The 22,260-nt window shown below is 38.3% G+C and overlaps 1 protein-coding gene across 1 annotated transcript in view; it reads right to left on the bottom strand.

Moving 5' to 3' along the window:
- LOC146005528 (cell adhesion molecule 2-like) overlaps positions 1–22,260 on the bottom strand; it is a 114,612-nt gene that overhangs the window by 1,448 nt on the left and 90,904 nt on the right. The window contains exon 4 of the mRNA XM_083144774.1: positions 13,218–13,455. Within this exon, the coding sequence (XP_083000900.1) occupies positions 13,218–13,455 (238 nt within the window). The remainder of the gene's footprint in view (positions 1–13,217; positions 13,456–22,260) is intronic.

Raw genomic sequence — 22,260 nt, 5'->3', positions numbered from 1 at the left:
CAAGGTCACCTCTATCTGTGAGAACAAGTGACGGACGCTATTGGTGAGCGCAATGATATATATTTGCAGTGGCGGCTCAAGGGGGAGAGCCGCCGTGCCATGGCACTACCCTCAGAAGAAATGCATACATAGCCCAAGTATTGTTAAATTAATACATTGATAGTTCACAGACAAGGAGATTCGAATCTTGCAATCGGTCAAGTTGACGTGACAACCGCCCCAACCACAGACTAGATATGAACAGCCCCAACCTCCTCACTGCATCGCCAGCTGTTTCGTACCCTCGGCGAGGCAGCAGTCCGTCCCACCTAAGACCTGGCATAACCAAGTCAAAACACGTGATAAGTCTCAGCGAGTAACATTTCCACCATGAGCCGGGAAGAAGGTGGCAGGTGGTGGTGTTAGCCAATGGGGTTAGCCCATAAGACACCACCCGTGCCCGTTTTCGCTTTGGCACAGCGAGGGAACTTTCACAGTGTTGACACAGTTGCCATCTTCAGAGATAAGTCGCTAAATACGACGGATTTGTAAGACCCGTTGGGGAAGTAATTCTTGAAAAGGTACTATCTACTTTTCTGCCAACTTTTGGAGAAACGAACCTAGTATTTTTCCAAAGTTAAATGAACATTTTGATAATAGATAGATGCGCCTGGAGGGCCATCCAGACTTTTTAAAAATATAAAAGTAAATAATCCTATGGTGATGCGAGTTTTCTTTGGAATTTCAACAATTTCTTTTTACATCAAATGTCTAGAATATTTTCAACATCCAGTTGGAATACGTGTGCATGGGGAAGGAGAAGGTGAGAAGATTTGTTTTCTCTTCCTCTTGTAATTGTGTTTTTAGTGAAGTGTCCTGTAGTGTATAAAGATAGGTTAGTGAGTGAAGATGAATCGTATTAGTGTGTTATTACTTAAACCCACACTGGTTTCCACGTTACCAAACGAGGATAAACATCTTGGCCAGTGGGGCAACCTGAAGGAGGGAGCGGGGGCATTGCGGAGTTTTTGTTTTTTCGATTTCTTGATCACGTTGGCACTACCCATCATACTTGCAGCCGGCCGCCACTGTAGATATGTATATCATTGGGTGAGTTCAGTATGGGGCTTATGACGACAGTGTTGCCGTATGGTGCGCAGTGGAAGGAAGCTCCGGCGCGCATCGAGCGTTTGCTGTAGTACACGCTGCAACAAATATTAGTGCTCAACGAAACGGGTACTGTTCAATGCAAGAATGCAAACAAATCCTTCCTCCATGATTTGGTGGGAATCTGTTCTCTCATGCGGCTGTGGTACAGAATAATGACGGTCCTTTGGAGGGAGATTTGCAAATAACTGTTTCCGAATATACTTGTCGTACGTCTTGCTGTCTAATTTATGCACAGTAAGGCTAATCGGGACTGGGCCTGCAGTTTAAACTGGGATCCGAACCACTATATGCCTGCACCTGGTATCAAACCCGGGACTCCTTGATTACGAGGACAGGACGTTACCACTGTGTCATCTGGGAGGCGTCTTTCACATCTTTCGGCAAACTGTCTCATTTGAAACGAAACCGTGTTCATTACCGGCATACACCAAAGCAAATCTCTCCCCCCGAACATGTAGGTGCTCGCAAACCACTTTATTGTTTTGTCCCTCCATTCTTTTTACACAGCAGCATCTCCACGACTCGACAGTGACAGGCGGGTCTATAAATTCTTTTCTGGGACGTGCACAGAATATGCTGTAAACATTACTTAATACTGGAAATATAACGTGCAGATTTGCAAATTATCTTATATCAGTTGCGTGCCCAGTGTTTTCAGAGGGGGGAGGGTGGTACGTATACTTTTTAGTAGCCAATCTTCATTTGCCATCTTTTGTTACCGTTGAATTTCTTTTTTTAGGAATACTTAGCCGAGGGGGAGTTATGACCACCAAATACCCCCCTTTGGACACGTCGTTCACATCAGTGCAATTACAAGGGTTCGTTCTAGGTCTTATTTGTGGTCAGATGAACTAATCGGGACTGAACCTTCAAGTGTAATCCATCCTAAAATTTACCTCCACCAGGAAACGAACCCAGGGCCCTTCGATTATAAGGGGATAGTTTTAACAGATTTTCCGTCGTAGCATTATAATCAAGGTATCCAGGGTTCGATGATTGCTGGAGGCACATAGTGGGTCGTATCTCACATAAAACTGTAGGTTCTGTCCCAATTAACTTATCTGTGCATAAAAGTGGACTTAAAACTCAATCAATTAATTATTAGTAGAGGTGTGAAATAAAATAAGTTATATTGCATTTGCATGAAAAATGATTACTGAAAGAAAGAGACAGACATTCTTTTAAGTATCTGGGGAAAACGGCTCCATCATTTTTAGTTCTTAGTTTTCCTCGTACTTAGTCAACCTTTTGCGAGGGGCAAGTGAACCGAGGCCTCACGCTAAATCCGCTAATGTATACAATATGCCTTGGACTTTTCGCAGCACATCGCAACGTATACGAAGTCATTGCATTTGCGTACCTGTTGTTCCCTGGCGGTTTTCTTCTCCCCTCGCTTCGCTGCTAATTTTGTAAACCGTTTTGAACGAAATTCCAGTCGCTCTAGCGGTTTTGCTTGCAGTCCAACTATCACTTTTACCAGGATTTTTCTGCTTCAACTATTCAATAATATTTATTACAATTTGTCTCCCTTTACTTGTAAGACTGTGAACACCCTACCACCCATTGCCAATTTACTGTTGTAGAATAATTATAATAATAAATTCCTTCAAGAACTTCCCAAAATGAGAATGCGCGCACACAATCAATAAACCACTTGACCCCCGCGGAAGCTTATTCACGAACTTTTGCCTGATCATTCCCCGCACCCTTCCCTCTTCCCAACACGTGTCTGCAGCAAGTGTCAACAGTCGGACCGCTGTTATTTTTAACTCCCCAAATCGCGGTAAACGCAAGAAAGGAAAACGTCCTTTTTGGATGGTCTGAATTGCAAAAGAAGGTGTAGCTCATCAAAACCTTACATTTCCTCTGTTTTTTTTTTTGTATATTTATTATATTATCTTCGAATGTTAATGACTTTTGTTTTTGACAGAAACACTTTTGTTTAGAGGTGCTGATCTCAAAAGTAAAAGCCCATAGCTCCCGAATAGCTCGTACGCATTTTGACACAATTAATCGAGTTCCGTCTTTTTAATACACCCTTGTATTTTCACAAGTTTAATGTTACCATTTGACGCACACAATTTGTTCGACATAAAATAGTTAAGTTGCCATGCACAAAATACGAGTAATAACATATAATACATATGTATACATTTTTAGAAAATCATGTGATAAAAAGTAATAAATTTGAGCAGAAGAAGTAATAATTTCCCCCCAGAAATATCCATGAAATACGGTAGAGTAAAACACTTTTGGATAAAAAATTATGTAGTAATAATTTACAGCTGTGCTGCCATCTAGCGTTCATAAATACAACACACACATGAATGTCGTCTAGGTGGCCTAGCGTGTCGAGTGATTGAGTCACAATCTTACCATTCAAAATTTCGTGTTTGAGTTGTGATATGGGCATGGCAGGAAATACGCCTGGGTGTGGGCTAAGGGGGATGAAGCCCCTCCCGAAATCCTACAAATATCTAATCTAAATAGTGCACAGTGCTAACTAATTTTAATTCCCTAGCAAGATATCACATCTTGTATAATAAGTTGCAATAAGTTTTAATGAACCTATATAATGCAATCGTTCGTTCAAGACTTGAATACTTAAGTGAAATTTGGGATCCATTTTATCAAGGACATTCAGATAATATTGAACGAATTCAGTTTAAATTTTTACGATATTTGTATTTTAAAAAGTATAATCGTTCAGCAGTATTAAATAGAATTTCTTATAATTTTTTACTTGTAGATTTTCAGGTGACACCTTTGAAATCTAGAAGATTAATAGCTCAATATTTTATACTTTATAAGATTATGAATTACTTAATAGATTCGCCTGATGTGTTGCAATATTTTAAACTTAATGTTAAGCCAATAAATTTTAGGTGTTTGCTTCCTTTTTTATTGATAAATCGAGAAACAATATACATAAATCTTCAGTTGTTATCAGACTATGCACAAATTATAACAACCTTGTTCAAAAGGGAATTAAAGTAGACTTCGCGCTTCGTTTTATAACATATAGCTCAATAACAAAAGTACATATTGTCATTGCCTAATCATTTAAATTCACAGTAAATTTGATTGAAGCTGTGTTTGTATTATATTATTTTTATCGATACTGTGTATTTAAAGTCATGCCTTATTTACTCTCATATGGATTTGATATTTGTACAAATTGTGTAATTAATCTTAGTGTTCATCGTCTATAGTGCGATGTATAATATGTTTGTATCTGAAAGTATTTAGCAGTACTCTGTTGTGATTGTACTATATTGTGTTTGTATTTTGTTCTGTTACTTTGTGTAACATACCTACTGCCATTTTTATCTTTTATCTATTTTTATATTTTGCTTTGTATTTTGTAATTCTGTTGTTTTGTAGTTTTGTATTTTTGTAATTTTTAAAATGTATATTTAATCTTTATTATAAATATTTTTAATATGATTCTTTGTAATTGGAACTATTGGTTCTGTTAAGGATCTTTTGCTAAATAAATAATGTACTGAAAAATTCTTTTTCAGGCCTTCTACTCCATTTTTTCACTTTTAGATGGCGGCTGCTAATAAGCATAGACGTCACGAGGGGACTCGACCCTCCTGATTATTGACATCGTTTACATTTTAAAAAGGCAGAATTTTGTTATTTTTATTGTTATAACCAAAGTAAAAACTGCATTAGACCGAAAAACGTTTAGTGTATAATATAGCAACTAGGTTATATTTTATGTTCCACCATTTAATATTTCTTTCTAATATATAAAAATGGATGTGTGTGTATGTGTACATAGGCGCCGACTCCATGGGGCTTGGGGGGGTTCGAGCCCCTCCAATGTTAATGATGTGGGGGCAGAGCCCCCCAAACAATTTTGCTTAAGAGGATCTAATGTATTATTTTGCTTTTCTTGAAAGGTTTACTCTGAATTGTTCCACATGAACTTAACTTTAAATACACATTTGAAATGTTCTAGACCATCAAATTTGGGGGGCTGAGACAGCTAAACCATCAACTTTGGGGGGGGGGCTATGAACGGGACAGAAAAACACATGACTTATTACTATATACTAAGTATATAATTATGAGTATTGTTAACATTTTTACTAGAAATGTAAACAGCGAGCTGATATGACAATTATACCAGTATGTTATTTAGTGAATTCTGATCAATTTGAGGTCGTAAACATGACTTTCAGGCAATATTGATATGTACGATATTTAGTTATCCTCGAAATCTCTTCCTCTAGTCCAAAGAATAAGGGGAAAATAATTCTAAATTCTTTGAGTTTATTCAACACTGGCTTGCAGTAAAGTACGCAAGGAAAGCTTATGAAAAGTCTGTATTGCGAAAGCGGGAACGGCTATGATCAAAGGCATTATTGCTAAAGCAGGGCGTGCTGTGTGTTTATTTATTATTGCAAAATGAAATTTAAAAAGTAAAATATTGTAGCAAGAACAAAAAAGTAAAACTATTTGCCTGCGATTTGTGTTAGCATTTATGTAAATAATTAAATAAAACTGTTAAATATTGTAAATATTCGCTAATTTTATGGGTACGTCAACACTAAGGTTCTTTGCACCCGTCACATGTCCTTTCTTTACAAGTCTGTTGCGGACATTAAAACACACGCATGCCCTCGCCGGGACTCGAACCCGAGACCTCCGGAACAAAGAGAGTTGAGCCGACCACCCAACACGCTCGGCTACCGAGGCCGGCATAAAACTGTTATGTTGGCCTCTTAATGTAAATACATAGCCTACTTTTAAATAAAAATGTTAATTGTTATCTAAAAAAAAAAAAAAAAATGAGCAGACACACGTTTTTCATGTTACATTTCATTTGCATGAGGAATATAACAGCTACTTAAAAACTGCTATACGAAGACGTAATTTTTATTTTTAAAAAAGGGAGGGAGTGAGTCATTCATTCATTTATTTCAGTGATTAGAGCCCCCCCAAAATTTTGACAAGTCGGCGCCCCTGTGTGTGTATGCATGTGTGTTTGTTCCAGCATAACTCTCGAACGCCTGGAGCGATTTCAACCAAACTTGGTACACATATCACTTGCAATCTCGAAAGAAATACTGTGGGGGTAAGACACCCCTGGCACCCCTAGGGGTGGGGGTGGGAAAGGAGTGACGTAAAAATAATCGAGAACGACCAATATTAGTGTGGAATCCATAGTTTTCTGGGTCGCTAAGATGAATACTAACACTCCTAATGTCGTTCAACTCCAAGTTCATGTTACACTATAGTTAGAATTCATTATTTTCCTGTCTAATAGAAGATTGGGATAAATGAATACCCGGGCAGCGCCGAGTAATCAGCTAGTCCAAAGAATAATTGGATCCACAGCTTCCAATATTTATAGTTTTCTTTGTGAGAGGTCACAGAACATAATCTTTATGAGTACATGATTTGCCCACAACTTTTAAAGCTTTGTTTTTAACAAAATGTGTAAACGTTAATAACAAAATACAATAAGTATGAATTTTAGTACACTGACTGTACGAAATGTAAGTAAAATAATGGACAGCAGTTGCAGATGTTCCATTTAAATTATAATAACAATAAATTTAGATTAAAACAGGTTAATTTTTAATAACTTAAAATAAATATTATTGTAAAATAACAATTATGACCGTGATGATGATTATTATTGGCATTATTATTTCTACTAATCAAGTTTTATCACATTCTGACCGCCCCCTCTACAAATAATTGTGGCGACGTCCGCGCTAATGAGGAATGAGCCCCTCCCGAAATAAAAATTCTGGCTACGGCCCTAGGCATGGGTTTTCCTTTGTAAGTATTTCTCCATTAATATCATCGAATCATCATTCATACACATCGTTGCGATGATAAATCGTTGTCCAGGCTACTTGTAGTGACTGAAAATGTATTTTTTTTTCATCTGGAAGAGTGGATTGTTAATGAATGCAACGTGGATTTAGCCGCTACTTTTCCGTGGGGATATCTACGTGGACATTACGTGTCTTACCCACACATCCTATTCTGCCCCATTATTTGGTACACCCTGAATCGGGAATCTGTGCAGCAAAGGCCGCGCAGAACGGTAGGGAAGGGGAGAAAGCGGGTGGGTAGGGCAAAGCCGTGTGCGATGCTGCAAACGACTGGTAGCTGAAGCCACATTATCATTAGTAGAATCCTCTCAAACCACTACTTGCGAAAATTGTTTTCGTTCGCTTTCTTGCGTGTAATGGGTTGCCTTACCCTCTTGAGGTCACTCAAATGTCAACGTCACTTGTACTATACTCTGTCCCGGTTATCTCTGGAGCTAGCAAACGAAAACAAGTAAAGTTAGTGCCGCGAGACGGCTGCACCAATGAACTCGGGCAAACCGAGTACAGTTGTCAGCTTTCGCAGTAACGTGTACTGCTTCGTTCTGCCCACATGATCCCTCCCCTTCTCTGCCGCTATGCGCGGTCTTCCTCCAGAGATATCCGGAATAGCCAACCCTCCCGGAATCAAACTCACGCTTCTGGTCTCGTGTACAATCTTTGTTATCTCCCGGAATGACGAAATATATTATTATTATTATTTTCTTTTCGTATGCATTTGCCGAGCGAAGAAATTTGTTATTGCTAACAAAGCAAATAAACTTAACAATATTAGTTTGATGAAGACTCGTGAAAATGAGTCATTGTTTACGTAAGTGAGAACTGGGGGGGGGGGAGGGAGAAGTAGAACACATTGTTCTACACAAGAGCTGAAGAAAACGAAAACAAAGGCATTGTTGCGCCAAAGTATCCCGACTTCATTATTTCCATACACCCAATTTTGCTTTATTATATGGACTTAGTTGGAATAAATTTACGGTATTTCATTTTAAAGAATTTTGTTATGGTGCAGAAGGATTTGTGTATTGGTTGCTAGTTTGTTCAAATTTGTATTCACAGTAGCAAGACCACAAACAGAGAGCAGATGATATTTAGACTTCCAGAACATTTTAATCTAAAGTGAATTTTATTCTTTAATCCTGGCAAGCCTAACTGCTCTAGCGAGGCCCTGGCGTCTGAACCAGTGATGTGCGTTTACGCGCAGTGACGTGCACTGAGGAGTAGCTAGTCTAGCAGAGATAGATCAATCAATTTCACATCTATAATTATTTTCAAATCACAATATTTATTGTCTTGTTAAATCCACAGGTCATATGCAACACTCTTTTTCACGCGCTTCTCGTCCCTCGGTGTGATCCGCGGGCAAAACTGGCCTAGCTCGCTCTTCTTCCGCCTTAGCAGTTCCAGGTAGAAACGGGTTTCCGAAGTAATAAAGTAAAAGGGAAGATTTCTACCTCTACATCCCTTGCCCCCTCGCCTCCGCTGCAATGGTTGAAAGTACAGGTTTTCAGGTCCCCCAGTCTATCTCCTATAGGACAGATAGGGGATAGGTTCCTCTTCGATTCCTTTGTAAATCCTCTAAATTTTCTGCAGTACTTACGTATGTTCTCTGCATTTACAGAACCTTATGGGATGTAGTTTTATTATTTATTAAATGGGAACGTGTTATGTGCAGGCAATAATGTTATGCTTTCTTTATTTTATTCTTTTTCAAATATGGAGTATATAATGATTAATTTACAAATATTTGCTCAGGCTCTCTCTCGCTCTCGTTTAAATAGTGTTTTATTTAAATATACTAATCTTTTGGCCTCCAACGGATGTATTTATTTGGACAAGAGAACGCACGTTCATATTGTTGTTGGTTTGGTTTATTTTACTTCGCTTTTCTGCCACATTTGGTTATCGCGAAAATGAGGATGAGTGATGATATGATGGAATTGATGAAGGGACCTCGAACAATCCAGGCCGGGATTCGAACCTGTGATGAGCGCGCATTCTTGTTCCTGTGTTGTACTCTTCAGTGAATAATGAAATAATTTGAAATGAAAAATTTATCTCAGATTTAAGAAGCCAAATAAACATTATTGAAGAAACTACAAAAAAGTGTGTTTTTTACCTGTTTTGTTTCTGTTCATAAAGTGGATTTAAAAACACCAAATCAACCAACCGTTGGGGAGTGGTTATCACAGCGCGCTACAACACCAGGAGTTCCGGGTTCGAACCCCGACCTGGGCATGAGTGTTCTTTGTGTTTGTTCCTTCATTAATTTTATCGCATCATCTTCGCAATTAACCAAATATGAGAAAAAAGCGGCGCTAAGTAACAAAAATCAAGTCAAATCATTGATTGATTGCTTGATTTCGTTTATTTTACTTCGCTTTTCCGCCACTTTTGGCTAATCGCGAAGATGATACAATATAATTGATGAAGGAACACACTCAAAGAATACCCATGGTCAAGCCGAGATTCGAACCCAGGATCTCTGGCTTAGTAGTCAAATCAAATCTTTTTTATTTTCGAAGAGTGGTGGAGGTTACGTGTAATTTTTTTAGTACTCATTCATCATTTTGCAATTTTTTCCTGTTATTGACGTTCTATTTTTAGGAATACTGTGTCCTAAAGGGGGAAGTGTATGACCCACACCAACCCCAACCCCTTGAGCACGCCACTGATTACTACCCCAAGTAGAGTCCAGCGCAGATAATTCTGCCGTGCGATGCGCGAAACAACTAAAGAAGCAGTGTTGCTAATGGAGCAGATAGAAAAATCGCTGCAGTGCGCCGATGCACAGCTGTTACGTACAACAATAAAATTAGAGAATTCAGGTCTATCTAACGTTGAGTTTTAAACGTCATGCATTATACCAGGACTAGGATTAATATGTACTAACAAGTGGCTTTGTATGTAGCTACTAAAAATTCGCAAAATATGAACTAACACATAAGTAAAATTACCAAAAAATGCTGCAAAGAAGACTTCTTCATACGATTCCTAATTTGAGTGATTTCAAACAAAATAAAAAAAATATATATATTATTTTTCATTGCATTAATGCACTGGTGGCGTTCTAACTTTTCACTCCCAAAACCCGTATACACTGGTATGGAACTGCAACGGCAGATAATAACATGCCAACGTGTTAAACCGCTACAATTGCACCATAACACTCCTCCTGAAGCAGTATTATTATTTCCTCTCTGAGATCGGCGACAGTCGGTTGCCTTTGTTGTACATTTACAAAGGATGCCGGCTTCCACAACAATAACAAGTACATATACTGCCACTAGACGATAAGCTGCGCGGCTTTTTCTTTTGTTATGAACCAGGGCCGGCGCTAGTCATTTTGCCTCCCTGGGAGGTGGCGGCAGATGCCGCTCTATTTCCACCCCCCCCCGGTCATTACGCAGCAACGGAAAATTGAAAATCAATATATTCCTAACTAAAACATCAAAATATAAAATAAATAATGAGACTTCTTATGCTATTTCAATACTATTCAGCGCAAAAGAATATCTCGCTCGATCACAGTTTTCAATAGGCTTATTTTTTTCTTCTCTTCAAATTTTGCCGCTCTGGGCGATGGGACGGTTCGCCCTCCCCTTCCGCCGGCCCTGCTATGAACTTGGTCACCCATCAAAGAATGGCAATTTTAACACAGAAAACAATATGTATCGCATTAAGCAGCAAAAATGACAGCCTCCTCTATGCAATTTCTACAAGAACACGTGCCGGAGCCAGAGTTGAAATGATGTTGGAGCCACATAATTTATTTATTTTGAATAATTCCAAAATTATGAAATATGAACAATTTGTTGCTGCTGTTCGCTGCTCTCTTGCCAAAATGCTTTATTGGGATGCTAACACCATGACTGGCTTCCTCCTTCATGAACTCGTGCACGTTGCTTAGAATTTCCCGAGCTTGGCTATGCAAGGTTTTTGATTTGAACTTCGACAGAACTGGAGGCATTATGGAATTTAACGTTCATTAGCAAACACACACTTTTACATACACACACGCAATACACGCACACAACGTCAAACCGGTCAAATACTTAGTATAAAATAAAAATATGGTGCTTCCAATCCAACAAAACTCACCGCCACTTTACCTGCCTTTTCCCCTTCCGTGACAGAAATAGTGCTTCATTATTACAGTTGGCAACACTAGTTACTAGCTAGCCAATGAACATGCACTGCATAAAAGAAGCAAGCACTACGCCGTGCTATATTGCCACATCAGCGTCCCTACCGAACGGTGGGAACCGCGAGCTGGAGCACTATTCAATTGTTTTCAATGATGTTTGCGCGAGTGTGTCCAGGAATAGAATGACAATGTGGCAACAATAGCGAAGGTTTTCGAGCAGGGTAGAACACATGATGCTAAGAGAGAGGGAGACGAAACGAAAATTCGTTTCTACGCAACGGCAAATTTACGTGTGTGGCACTCTATCGACGTCACCGCACGTCACTGTTTACGCTTAAACAACGATAGTCTACATTCTACACGTAGACTATTTTATACACGTAGATGACGTAATCTATATAAACAACATGGCGAAAGGTGATAACTTAGCAAAGGGCGTCGTGGAATTAAAATAAAATTATACTGCGTATTAGTTGCTGATGAGTGAAAAGAACTGTTCATACGCTCCCTTCCAAATTCGAACAATTTTTCACCTAGGAAAGAAACCTAACAGGAAATATTGTAGTGTTTTATAAGAAAAAAACTAATTTTGCCTTACGACTGCCATCTGTTGTTTTCTTTGGACAATATTATCTTCTTCCATAGTTGATGATAGAAGAGAAGAGAAACATTGTTGTAAATAGGATTCTTTTCAGTTTGTTAGGAACTAATATAGTTGAAAAATGTCACTTTCCTTTCATCAATGCCTTGAAAATTAATTTTATTGCTCTTTCGATTGTCTACGTAGTCTACGTAAACTACAACCCAATGTAATCTACGCGTAGATTACGTGTAGACAACGCATGTAGACGTAAACTTATAGTGTACGGCACATCACTAGTTTGAACCCATGCCCAGCATAATTTTCTATTGGACTTGTGTTGTGTGCTGTCCACATGTGTTTGTCCCTTCATCTATTTAATTTTATCATCGCTCATTCTCATCTTCGCAATTAACCAAAAGTAGCAGAAACGCGAAGTAAATTAAAGCAAATCAATCAATTAATATATAAGGGTTGCAAAAATGAGAGCGAGACTCTTGTTTTTTTTTCTGTAATGATTTATTGGATTGCATATTTGAACATGCAAGAAGTAAAAGTGATCCATGGGTGACATATACTTTACACATAGTCACCTTGTCTGTTCAAGCAAATGTCCCAGTGCGTCAAAAGGGTATGGATACCCTGAGTAAAGAACGTCCTTGGTTGACTGCGGAACCAATCTTCCCTCAGCATCGTTGGCGAACCGGCGCCCCTTGAGAGTTTTTTTTAGTGGCCGGAGATGTGGTAGTCGCAGGGCGAGAGATCGGGGCTGTAGGGAGGATGGTCGAGGACGTCCCAGCGGAAACACCGCAGCAGATCACGGCACACCTGTGCGACATGAGGACGTGCGTTGTCGTGCAACAGAATAACCCCATTTGACAACATGCCAGGTCGCTTGCTCTTGAGGGCCGATTTCAGTTTCAGGTCCGTGACGCCGTTGAAGATTGGTTCCGCAGTCAACGACGGACGTTCTTCGCTCATTGTATCCATACCCTTGTGACACGCTGGGACAAGGTGACTATGTGTAGAGGATATGTCACCCATGGATCACTTTTACATCCTGCATGTTCATATACTCCAACCAATAAATCATTACAGAAAAAATACTAAGTCTCATTTTCATTTGGGCAACCCTTATATATATGCCATTCCAAATATAATAATATAATCTTGGACCCTTTATGATGGCGTAGTTGTAACATTGTCGCCCTGTAAGCAAAGATTACCGGAATCGATACCAGGGGAAGACACTCTTTACCATACCAGGCAGGGGTGCCCATCCCCCTCAAGGCCTATGATGCACTCTCCCACAAAAAGCACCCCCTTTTATGCCGAATTATTTACTCAAATTATTTTTGTCAGACAATATTTGCGGAAGAATATAATACAGACATATTTTAGCAATATATATGTTTACTTGGATTTTTAAGTTCAGTGAAACGAAGAAATTTACAAACTATAACACAGTGAAAACGTTGTTTACCGAACAATAAAGCTTCCATGCTTGGGGGGCCGTTGACCGGGCTGTCCCCCTGGTGGTACTCCACTGGCTCCAGTTGCTCCAGCTGAGGCCCCGAAGACATTCTGGCGACGCACCGGAGTTTCAGTTTCCCGTCCCTGAAGTGGCCGTTCTGGAGTCGGAAACGTAGGCCAGCAGAAGAGCTCTTCAAGCCGTCTTCGAAAACATCATCCTCGTAATGAATGACGTCGGAGATGCTTGCCTGAAAGAAACATCAACACAATTACTCTCTGTTTACCATTTATACATGGGTTTATATTTCCTGTCACGCCATTAATGTCAAGACATTCTAATTCAAAATGGCTGGCAGGCATTTTAGAATGATACATACAATCAAAAATGAACTATATCGCGTCTAGTATCTTTTCGGAGTTACGAAATTATAAAATATATTATTTTCATTGCCAGTAATTTTCAAATTTGTATTGAATTATATCATAACCGGGTAAAACTGTGAAAGCCTGGAATCGGCTGTAACTCGTTTATTCTGTAATTGTTGACATTCGTACTTATTTATTCTGCATTGCGAAAGATTGTTAAACAAGGGAGTTCGCTTTTTTTTAACGAAATTAGTGTCCATTGTCGACATATCGAGTAATTATTGTTCGTTCTTTTCTCGCTTCCTGAATACGCAAAATGGCGGGTAAATCTTGACTAGCGTTGGGTTTCAAACGGCAAAGCAGTGTTTCAACATTCTTAACAGAAAAATTGCCGCATAGCCCCAAAAACCATCCACGAATAGTCTCAAAAACCATTCCCGCATAGCCCCAAAAACCATTCACGATAGCCCCAAGCACCATCACGGTAAGGTTAGGTTAGGTTGCTTTAGGTTGGGCAATATAGTGAAAAACTGTGTTTGGAAACAGTTACCGGGGATTACGTCATCAAATGCTCGCAATATCCGGTTCAAGTACATGAAATGAAATGCAAGCAACAGCTTTCGTGCATCGGACGGACATTATTATAGAAAAATACATGAATTAGTGGCCAAATACATTGACAAATGCGATAAAACATTTCTACGCCCTTCAGAAATTACACAGAAACTCAATTCCGTAAGTAATTTCTCCTGTAAATTTGAAGAAATCCGATTCCCGGCTTTGACAGTTTTACGCATAACCGCAATATTTATCTTCAAACATAGATCTTTTTCGTAAGGAACGCCAAGATACTAATTTTATATTTAAGTTACTTCCATCTCTTGTTTGTAAATATAATGTACCACTAACTAACTCTCCAGCCATCTTAAACCCGAAGGTTTATAGCTGCAGCAAGCCTTCCATCCCGGGAAAGAACAATGGAATCTTTTCCATCCTTACCGATTTCCTTTAGGTTCATTCAACGTTTTCCCTCCATCTTCGTCTTGGCCTTCCTACGGGTATCTTACCATCAGGTTTCCCAACAGTAATCCTGCAAATTCTACTTTCCTCTCCCATTCGTGCCACGACCTGCCTTCTTGATTAAATTATTCTAATAATATCTGGACAGGAATACAAATTGTGCAATTCCACATTACGTAACCTTCTCCACTCACCTGTCTCCTCATTCCTTTTAGGTCCAAATATTTTTTTAAGGATTTTATTTTCAAATACTCTTAATTTATGTTCCTCTTTTAATATAAGGGATCCACATAATACTACAGGCAAAATTACTTTATATATATATATATATATATATATATATATATAGATAGATAGATAGATAGATAGATAGATAGATATGATACGAGAAGATAAAAGTTTATGAAGAGAAAAGTAACACGCATTTCCTGAAATAAGTCTGCTTTATATTTCCTCTTTAATATGATCTTCAAAATTTAGTGAAACCAAGTACTAATCAAAATGTAATTATTGATAACAACTCGTTTATCAGTTTCTAAATTCAAATACTTAGGAGTTATATTAACAACTGAAAATGAAATAAAATACACAAATAGGTAATAGTAATTACATTACGATCTGCTGTCCAGGAGGATTATATTGCCATTTAGATGTGCAGCAAGTGTATTTCTTTGTGATGGATTTAGTACGTACCGGAATATACAATAAATTCTAGTGTTAATCACTTACAGTACGTTCTTCTACAGTACAGGGTGGCACGAAAGTAGTGTGGCAGATTGAATCTGTCATTTTTTCAGCCCTTTGCAATATCCTGGTGTAAATGGAATATAATTAAGGGAAATATATTTAAATGTTGCTTGTGCCTAAACTGTAAGGGAAACTTTAGTCACTATCTTTATTGTAAATAAATGTAATTGTAGGCAATAGCATGGTAACTGCTAAATTTCAACATTCCCTTTGAATAAAATTGATTTATAAGTCAAAGATTGTTTTAACTGTCGCAGAGAAAAATTGACGGCACTTAAATCTTTTTCATATTGTCAAATTAACCAAACAATTTAAATGAGGAAGAACGTCATCCATGTTTATCAACTGACATGGTTTAGGATTGATTATGACTGAAATATCGTCGATGATTTTTGTTACTTTCAAGGCTCAATTCAACGTGGTTTAAAGTTAAGGGTGTGACTAGACTACTGAATCTGATTTAGGAAGTTATCTTAAGCGGTACTAATATTTTCACTTCACAATATTTATTTTGCCTTAGTTGTAAAGGCAACAACACAAACTGTACTTGTCATTCATACCCATGGTTATGAATCATTATTTATTATAGAATCAATTTATTGTTATTAAATCTCAGGAGATTTCTAATACATTATTGCCTCTTTTAATGTCTAAACTTAATATTTTATGCTGTAGCACTACGCTGCCATCTATGAAACTAGATTATCCATCAAATGTAACTATATGGGCAATTTATATAATGTTTAGTTTGTCATATATTTTTTTAATATTTCTTCCTCGGTTTCAGTGTCCTGATCCTTGTTGATTAAAGGTTTCTATCCGAATGTGTTTAGAAGTACCACATTGTTTAGAATGACGGGGCTGGTAAATATACGGTATGCGCCAAAATATACAGTACTGAGACTCGCGCATCGCGAACACGTGGTTGCGTTTGTCGACGGGGCATAGCTCCAGCTGCACGTGTTCGCAGTAGTGAAAAGGAAGTTGTGTTGTGCAGTTGTTGTTGGAAATGGGTCTCTCGACGGAGGTAAAATTATTCATAGTTGAGCATTATTTCCGCTCATACGGAAGCGGTCGTTAAGGTGGACCGAGTTTGAAAAAGGTGACTGGTCTATATGCAACCCAAATGACAATCGTCCACTCCGCCTTACCTAACCTTAGGTTTCCTGACAGTTATGCAACCCAAAAGGCACGATTGTTATTTGGGTTGCATATAGACCAGTCACTATATTGTAACAAGTCGTATACTTTTGTTCATTTTTTCATTTCAGTACTGTATATTTTGGCGCATACTGTACTAATGCATTGTTTGCTACTTTAATTAAAAACCAGTGGCGGCAATTAGGGAGGTAACCACTTTTGCTCCCGCACAATGCTAAATCTTTTGTGCCAAGGGAAAGTAAACTGCCCTTGCCCCTTCAGTTTTGGAACCCAATCGCCGCTATGCCCAGAACTGATAAAGAGGCAATCAATGATTTGATAACCGGTAGAGGCAGATCCTACTGAAGGTCTCAACCAAGTTAGCCTATCTTTGCATAAAGTGGACAAAAACCAGAGAGGAGGCCTCGGAAACCGGCATCTTTTATCCTTGATATATGCAACCACGTAGCACGTAACATAGATTCTTTGGTTTCCACTGAAATTTGTTCTATCTCGAGCAACATCTTAAACATTATTACGAGTTAAAGACATTCTACGGTACGGAAGCAGAATTATATTGCCAAGGTAAAGCCAGGAGAGGGAGCAGAGGTGATGGACCCCAGCAAACAAATGAATGAATTTTAGTACGGCGGTGGCCGTAGTGAACGTTAAGGGGGCATGGGTGGAAGTTGCCCCCGCAAACTTTTTACCACTTGCACCCCCAAGAAAATAATTCCCAACAATTGCGCAACATTTACAACATACCCACAGTCACTTCGAGAATTCATTACATTCACCTGAATAAGGCTTTTGATAGTATATATAACAAATCATCTCCATTGCATAATAGGATTAAGCTCCGCTCTGAATTATCGCTATCCGTAAACCTAACAGAAGTCCTTCTCGTACCTAACAGCAGAAACCTGGAATTCACTCCCGACAAAGGTCAAACTCAGTACCAGCAAAGTGCAGTTCTGTTATCGTCTACGTTCACATGCCTATAAATTCTAACTCCATTAATATTATTTTCAATACTCACCCCCCACATATTCTCACCACACACATATATTTTAAAATTTTCATCCCTGTACAGTAATTCCATACACACTCATATCCAGACCCACACACTTTTACACTTTCCTTTCTTCTAAATGTGTATAACTCTCAAACTTTCTTTATTTCATTGCTACTATAGAACACTTTATACTGTATACTCATGTAAATTCATCACATTTTCCTTAGATGTAGCTGTTGTATATTTTTTTACTACATAGGGCATTATCTGTATTAATATTGTTCTAAATGAAATGATGTATGGCTTAATTATAACCCTATTGAGATAATAAATAATAATAATAAACTTTTGCCCCCGCACTATGCTAAACCTTATGTGCCAACGGAAAGTAAACTGCTCTTGCACCCCCAGTTTTGGAATCCACTCGCCGCCACTGTTCCCTACTGTTCCTGTGAACCATGGTATAGTAGCATTCAGTCATCTGACTACAGCGTGGTTTATACGAGAAGTCTGCACACCTGCAGTTATGTGAGAGCATGAGAAGCATCCGAAACAATACCTTTTTTTTCCCCCTGGGGAACAAACTATACTTTTCCACGGAAGTGATAGCCGGGCCCCGTGGCAGAGTTGTTAGCACATCGCGCTACGACGCCAGGGGTCCCTGGTTCGAATCCTGGCATGGACATGGATGTTTGTGAGTTTCCATTCATCAATTTCATCACATCATCACTCATACCCATGTTCGCAAATTAGCCAAACGTGGCACAAGACGCGAAGTAAAATAAATCAAATCAAATCAATCAATCTACGGAAGGGATAGAAATACATAAATCGAAATTCTGGCAAGGCTTGATCTTGAATAATATGGAAAGGGAATTACATTTTTTTTTCACATTCTAATGTAAAAAGTACAGTGAAGCAAAGGAAATTTTAAAATCGTTTTCAAGGAGGTCAATGATGTACTTTTGAGGCATAAAAATACATATACTCAAATACATCAAAGGGTACTTTTATCAGATGATGCTCCATATGATTCTTCAAAAATCCATCAACCTTCATTTGTTACATTTCTGTGCGTGCCCACTTACTTCTGTAGCCAAGCATTTCACAGAACACCCAAATGGGACGACAACAATAAGATAAATACAATTGTAAGAGGAAAGCATTGTTGCAGAAAGCTGTCTCTCCATATCGATTCATTGTTGCGTTCTCAGGCTTGAAAAAAAAGCAATCAGTGCAGAATCTGCTTACATCCATGCACTCATGTATAATCCCTTCGCTTCGGCTGCTGGCAGTGTTGCCACAATCTAAGGACAAAATTTCCCCTTTTCGCACACTTTTTCTTCATCAAAAGAAATGATATAATAATAATTGTAATGAAAATAATAATTATTAGTACTAGTAGTGTTAGTATTAGTAAAATTAGTAGTGGTAGTATTTTTTCGCTCACCCTTATATGTGTGTGTATGTTTGTGTGTATACTTATACACACACACACACACATACATATATATGTATGCTTCGATATTTTAAAAATATCGACTCTACATCGATATATCGAAATATCGCACAGTCCTACTTCTGATATGTTTGTTTCAAGCGTCAACTTCACGTTACAATTACTTGAGAACTACTTGACGTATTACAATGTAACAAACGCCATTCGTAATTAAGTTTTCCCTATTTTCAATTGCACTAAAAATAATATGGGGTTTCCATTTAAAAAGACGTAAGTTTGTGTTGACAATCTTACTTCTTACGCAGTTGAACGTATTGTGTCCAGTAATTTCATGAGCCCCTCTCATACCTTTATATCTGCAAAAGTAATTTTTCAGTATTTTTTGTGCAAGTGACCTGGCAATGAAATTAATGTCAACTAGATAAATTGAAGTAAAGTGTTCCCCTGTGCTTAGCACCACGCCATGAAGGCGTATAGGGGGTGTGGGTGTAACGTCCCACACTTTCTTGATCCGGTCGTGAGTGGGGGTGATATGATCAGCACCACGCCCTTGACCGCCTTTACCCCCCAGGTTTCCCCAGGTACCCATGTTATTCGACGCTGGGTGGGCGCCGGGGCCGCTTCCAACGTTAGAAAAGTTCCCGGATTTGAACCGGCCGGGGATCGAACCCGGGACCTTGAGCATGGTAGTCAGACGTGTTACCGACTGAGCCACCGCGGCTGTAAAATTTGTTGCGTAAATTTGTTTAAAATTATTATGCGGATTATGGATTTGCGTCGTAGTAATTTAAAAAAATGTACACAACAAATTTTACAAATTCATTATAGATGAATAATTGAATATTTATCAAATAACAAAAATGGTATTACATGTAGTTGGAGAAAAGTAAGTTTCTGATTAATATTTTATGCATATTATTTTGAATAGTAGGGTACATAAATCTTCTTTGTAATGTCATTCAAAGCCGTATGATCCCAATATATTCCTTTCCTTTTAAACATTTCAGAGGAAATTATACAACAAATGTTAAACGAGTATATTTACATTATGTAGTTTTCGTACTTAATAAGTATTTCGGGTGGGGAGAGGGTCCGGACCCCCTAAATACGTCCTTCGTGTCCTTCAAAGCCGTATGATCCCAATATAATACTTGTTTTCCAATAAGTTCAGAGGAAATTATACAACAAGGGCTAAACGAATATATTTTTCATTATTTGCTTTTAGTACTTGATAAGTCTTTCGGGGGGGGGGGGGTCCAGACCCCTGGACCCCCCTAAATACGTTCTTGGTAGTAGAAAAGCGACGTAAAATAAACAAAATAGAAATAATAGGAGTAGAAATATTAAAAACAAGGAAAAATTGTGAATACGAAACCGAAACATAATGTAAAATATACGAATATTGAGTTTGATGTGTTCAAAGTTCCTTAAAGTTTTGTATTTTTCAAATAAATTCCGCTTGTTCCCCTTTTTGGCTTAAAATTATGATCGAAAAGGGAAATTTTGCTTCATGTGGCAACACTGTTACGGGCAGAGCATGTGTAAGCGAGGGTCATTATCGGCACAGGAGGAGCTGCCGAGTCTTTGTTACATTTGGAGAGTTCCATTTTCGCCCGTTGGAATTCATTGTTCTCTCCGGTGCGTTCCTCCAACGCCTGTGGTCGCCGCTAACAAGAAACCGCGGGCCCTTTTCGAGAGACTCGTGCGTTGTGGGAGAGTGTCCCTCCAGGGGCAGCGATTGTCCATTAATTCGTCCTGCGTCTCTCCCTCTTGTCTATCGCCGATGGACGGACACCGCGAGAGGGGGGATTGTTAATCAAGGACAATTGGACGTACTTCATGCTTGTTGTTAATAAACAAGGGCGGATTATGGATTTGCGTCGTAGTAATTAAAGAAAATGTACACAACAAATTTTACAATTTGATTTGATTGTTGTTATACGCGTTTCTGCCATTTTTGACTAATCGTGACGATGAGATGAGTGATGATCAGGGAATGGATTTATATGTAAATACATATTTATGTATGAAGCTGAAATTAGTTATATTTTGTATTATCTTTGCGCATCGTGGCATGTAGACTCAAAAAAATAAATTTTATTTTCCATATTTCTACATATATTAGGTTTTACACATATCTCAGAATATTTCTCAACATATACTCCATATTCGCGCAATAACTAAGTGTCCCTGTGTGACCTAAAGAGTTAGACGAATTTCTTGCGAATAACTGACAAATTTGAAATACAGCCCTTGTGAATCAGATGATAGATTCTATTCCAGACAATGATATATATTTCTACAAATGAATAATCTACTGACAAATTAACAAATCATTTAAAATTTTAATGCTATTACCACATTTATAGTAGCGATATTACTGTAGAGTCTATAGATATATGTGTAAATAACAATTATTCCAATGAAGTCCTCTTTCCGATTCTACAATACAAAATGGGGGGTTTCCATTTAAAATTTCACAGTTGCCCCCCGCCCCACCCCCAGGGTGCGGGGATGGGGAATCAAGTGTGATATCATTGAATAGCTTTCTTTCACTTATTAAACACGTATTTTTTCGTTTTCCGATTCTATGTGTATTTCTCACGATATGTGACCGTTCCGGGACTTTTGGACCACCCGGTATATATATATATATATATATATATATATATATATATATAATATATATAATGTTGGGTCATAGAAAATTCCATTTTAGAGGAGCACACACGGATTTACTGTTTTTTTAATCGAAAGTTTACATCAATACCTTTAATTTTTATTTTTAGAATTTATGGTTATTTTAGAAACAGATAATTCCGAAACATTTAAAGCTCTAGACGTTGTTTTGAACTCATTTCAAATGGGATGGAACGAAAAATCAGAAGTTTGTTATTTGAAATTATCGAACAAATTATCTATTCATTTTAATGCAGGATGCGATTTGAAGGGACGGTTAGTGGGATTCTCACCCCTTCCCCTTCCTGCTTTGAATCATCAAATCTCTAGTTACGAATGACACATCTCAACCTAGGATCGTTATTCCCAACCTACTTGTAAACTATATCGTACTTATGGTGTTCAAGTCGAATTCAACCGCGCTATAACTACAAACAAAAAATTCGTTATGCAATTTATGGCAACTATGTATAGTGGCGCCAATTTATATGGGCCCGTGGGACCTGAGCCCACTCAATAATTTATACGATTTTTTTCTGAACTTATAATTTAAGTGTTTGAACCCGCCCAATATTTTTGAAAAGTTCGCTCCATGGCTGTCTCTCTTTAAGATGCCATGTATTCGGT

Source organism: Lepisma saccharinum, chromosome 23, assembly GCF_977018435.1.
Source record: "Lepisma saccharinum chromosome 23, izLepSacc3.1, whole genome shotgun sequence".
NCBI classification, from domain to species: domain Eukaryota; kingdom Metazoa; phylum Arthropoda; class Insecta; order Zygentoma; family Lepismatidae; genus Lepisma; species Lepisma saccharinum.
The sequence above is the reverse complement of the archived record's forward strand: the minus strand, read 5'-3'. Positions and strand labels throughout refer to the sequence as shown.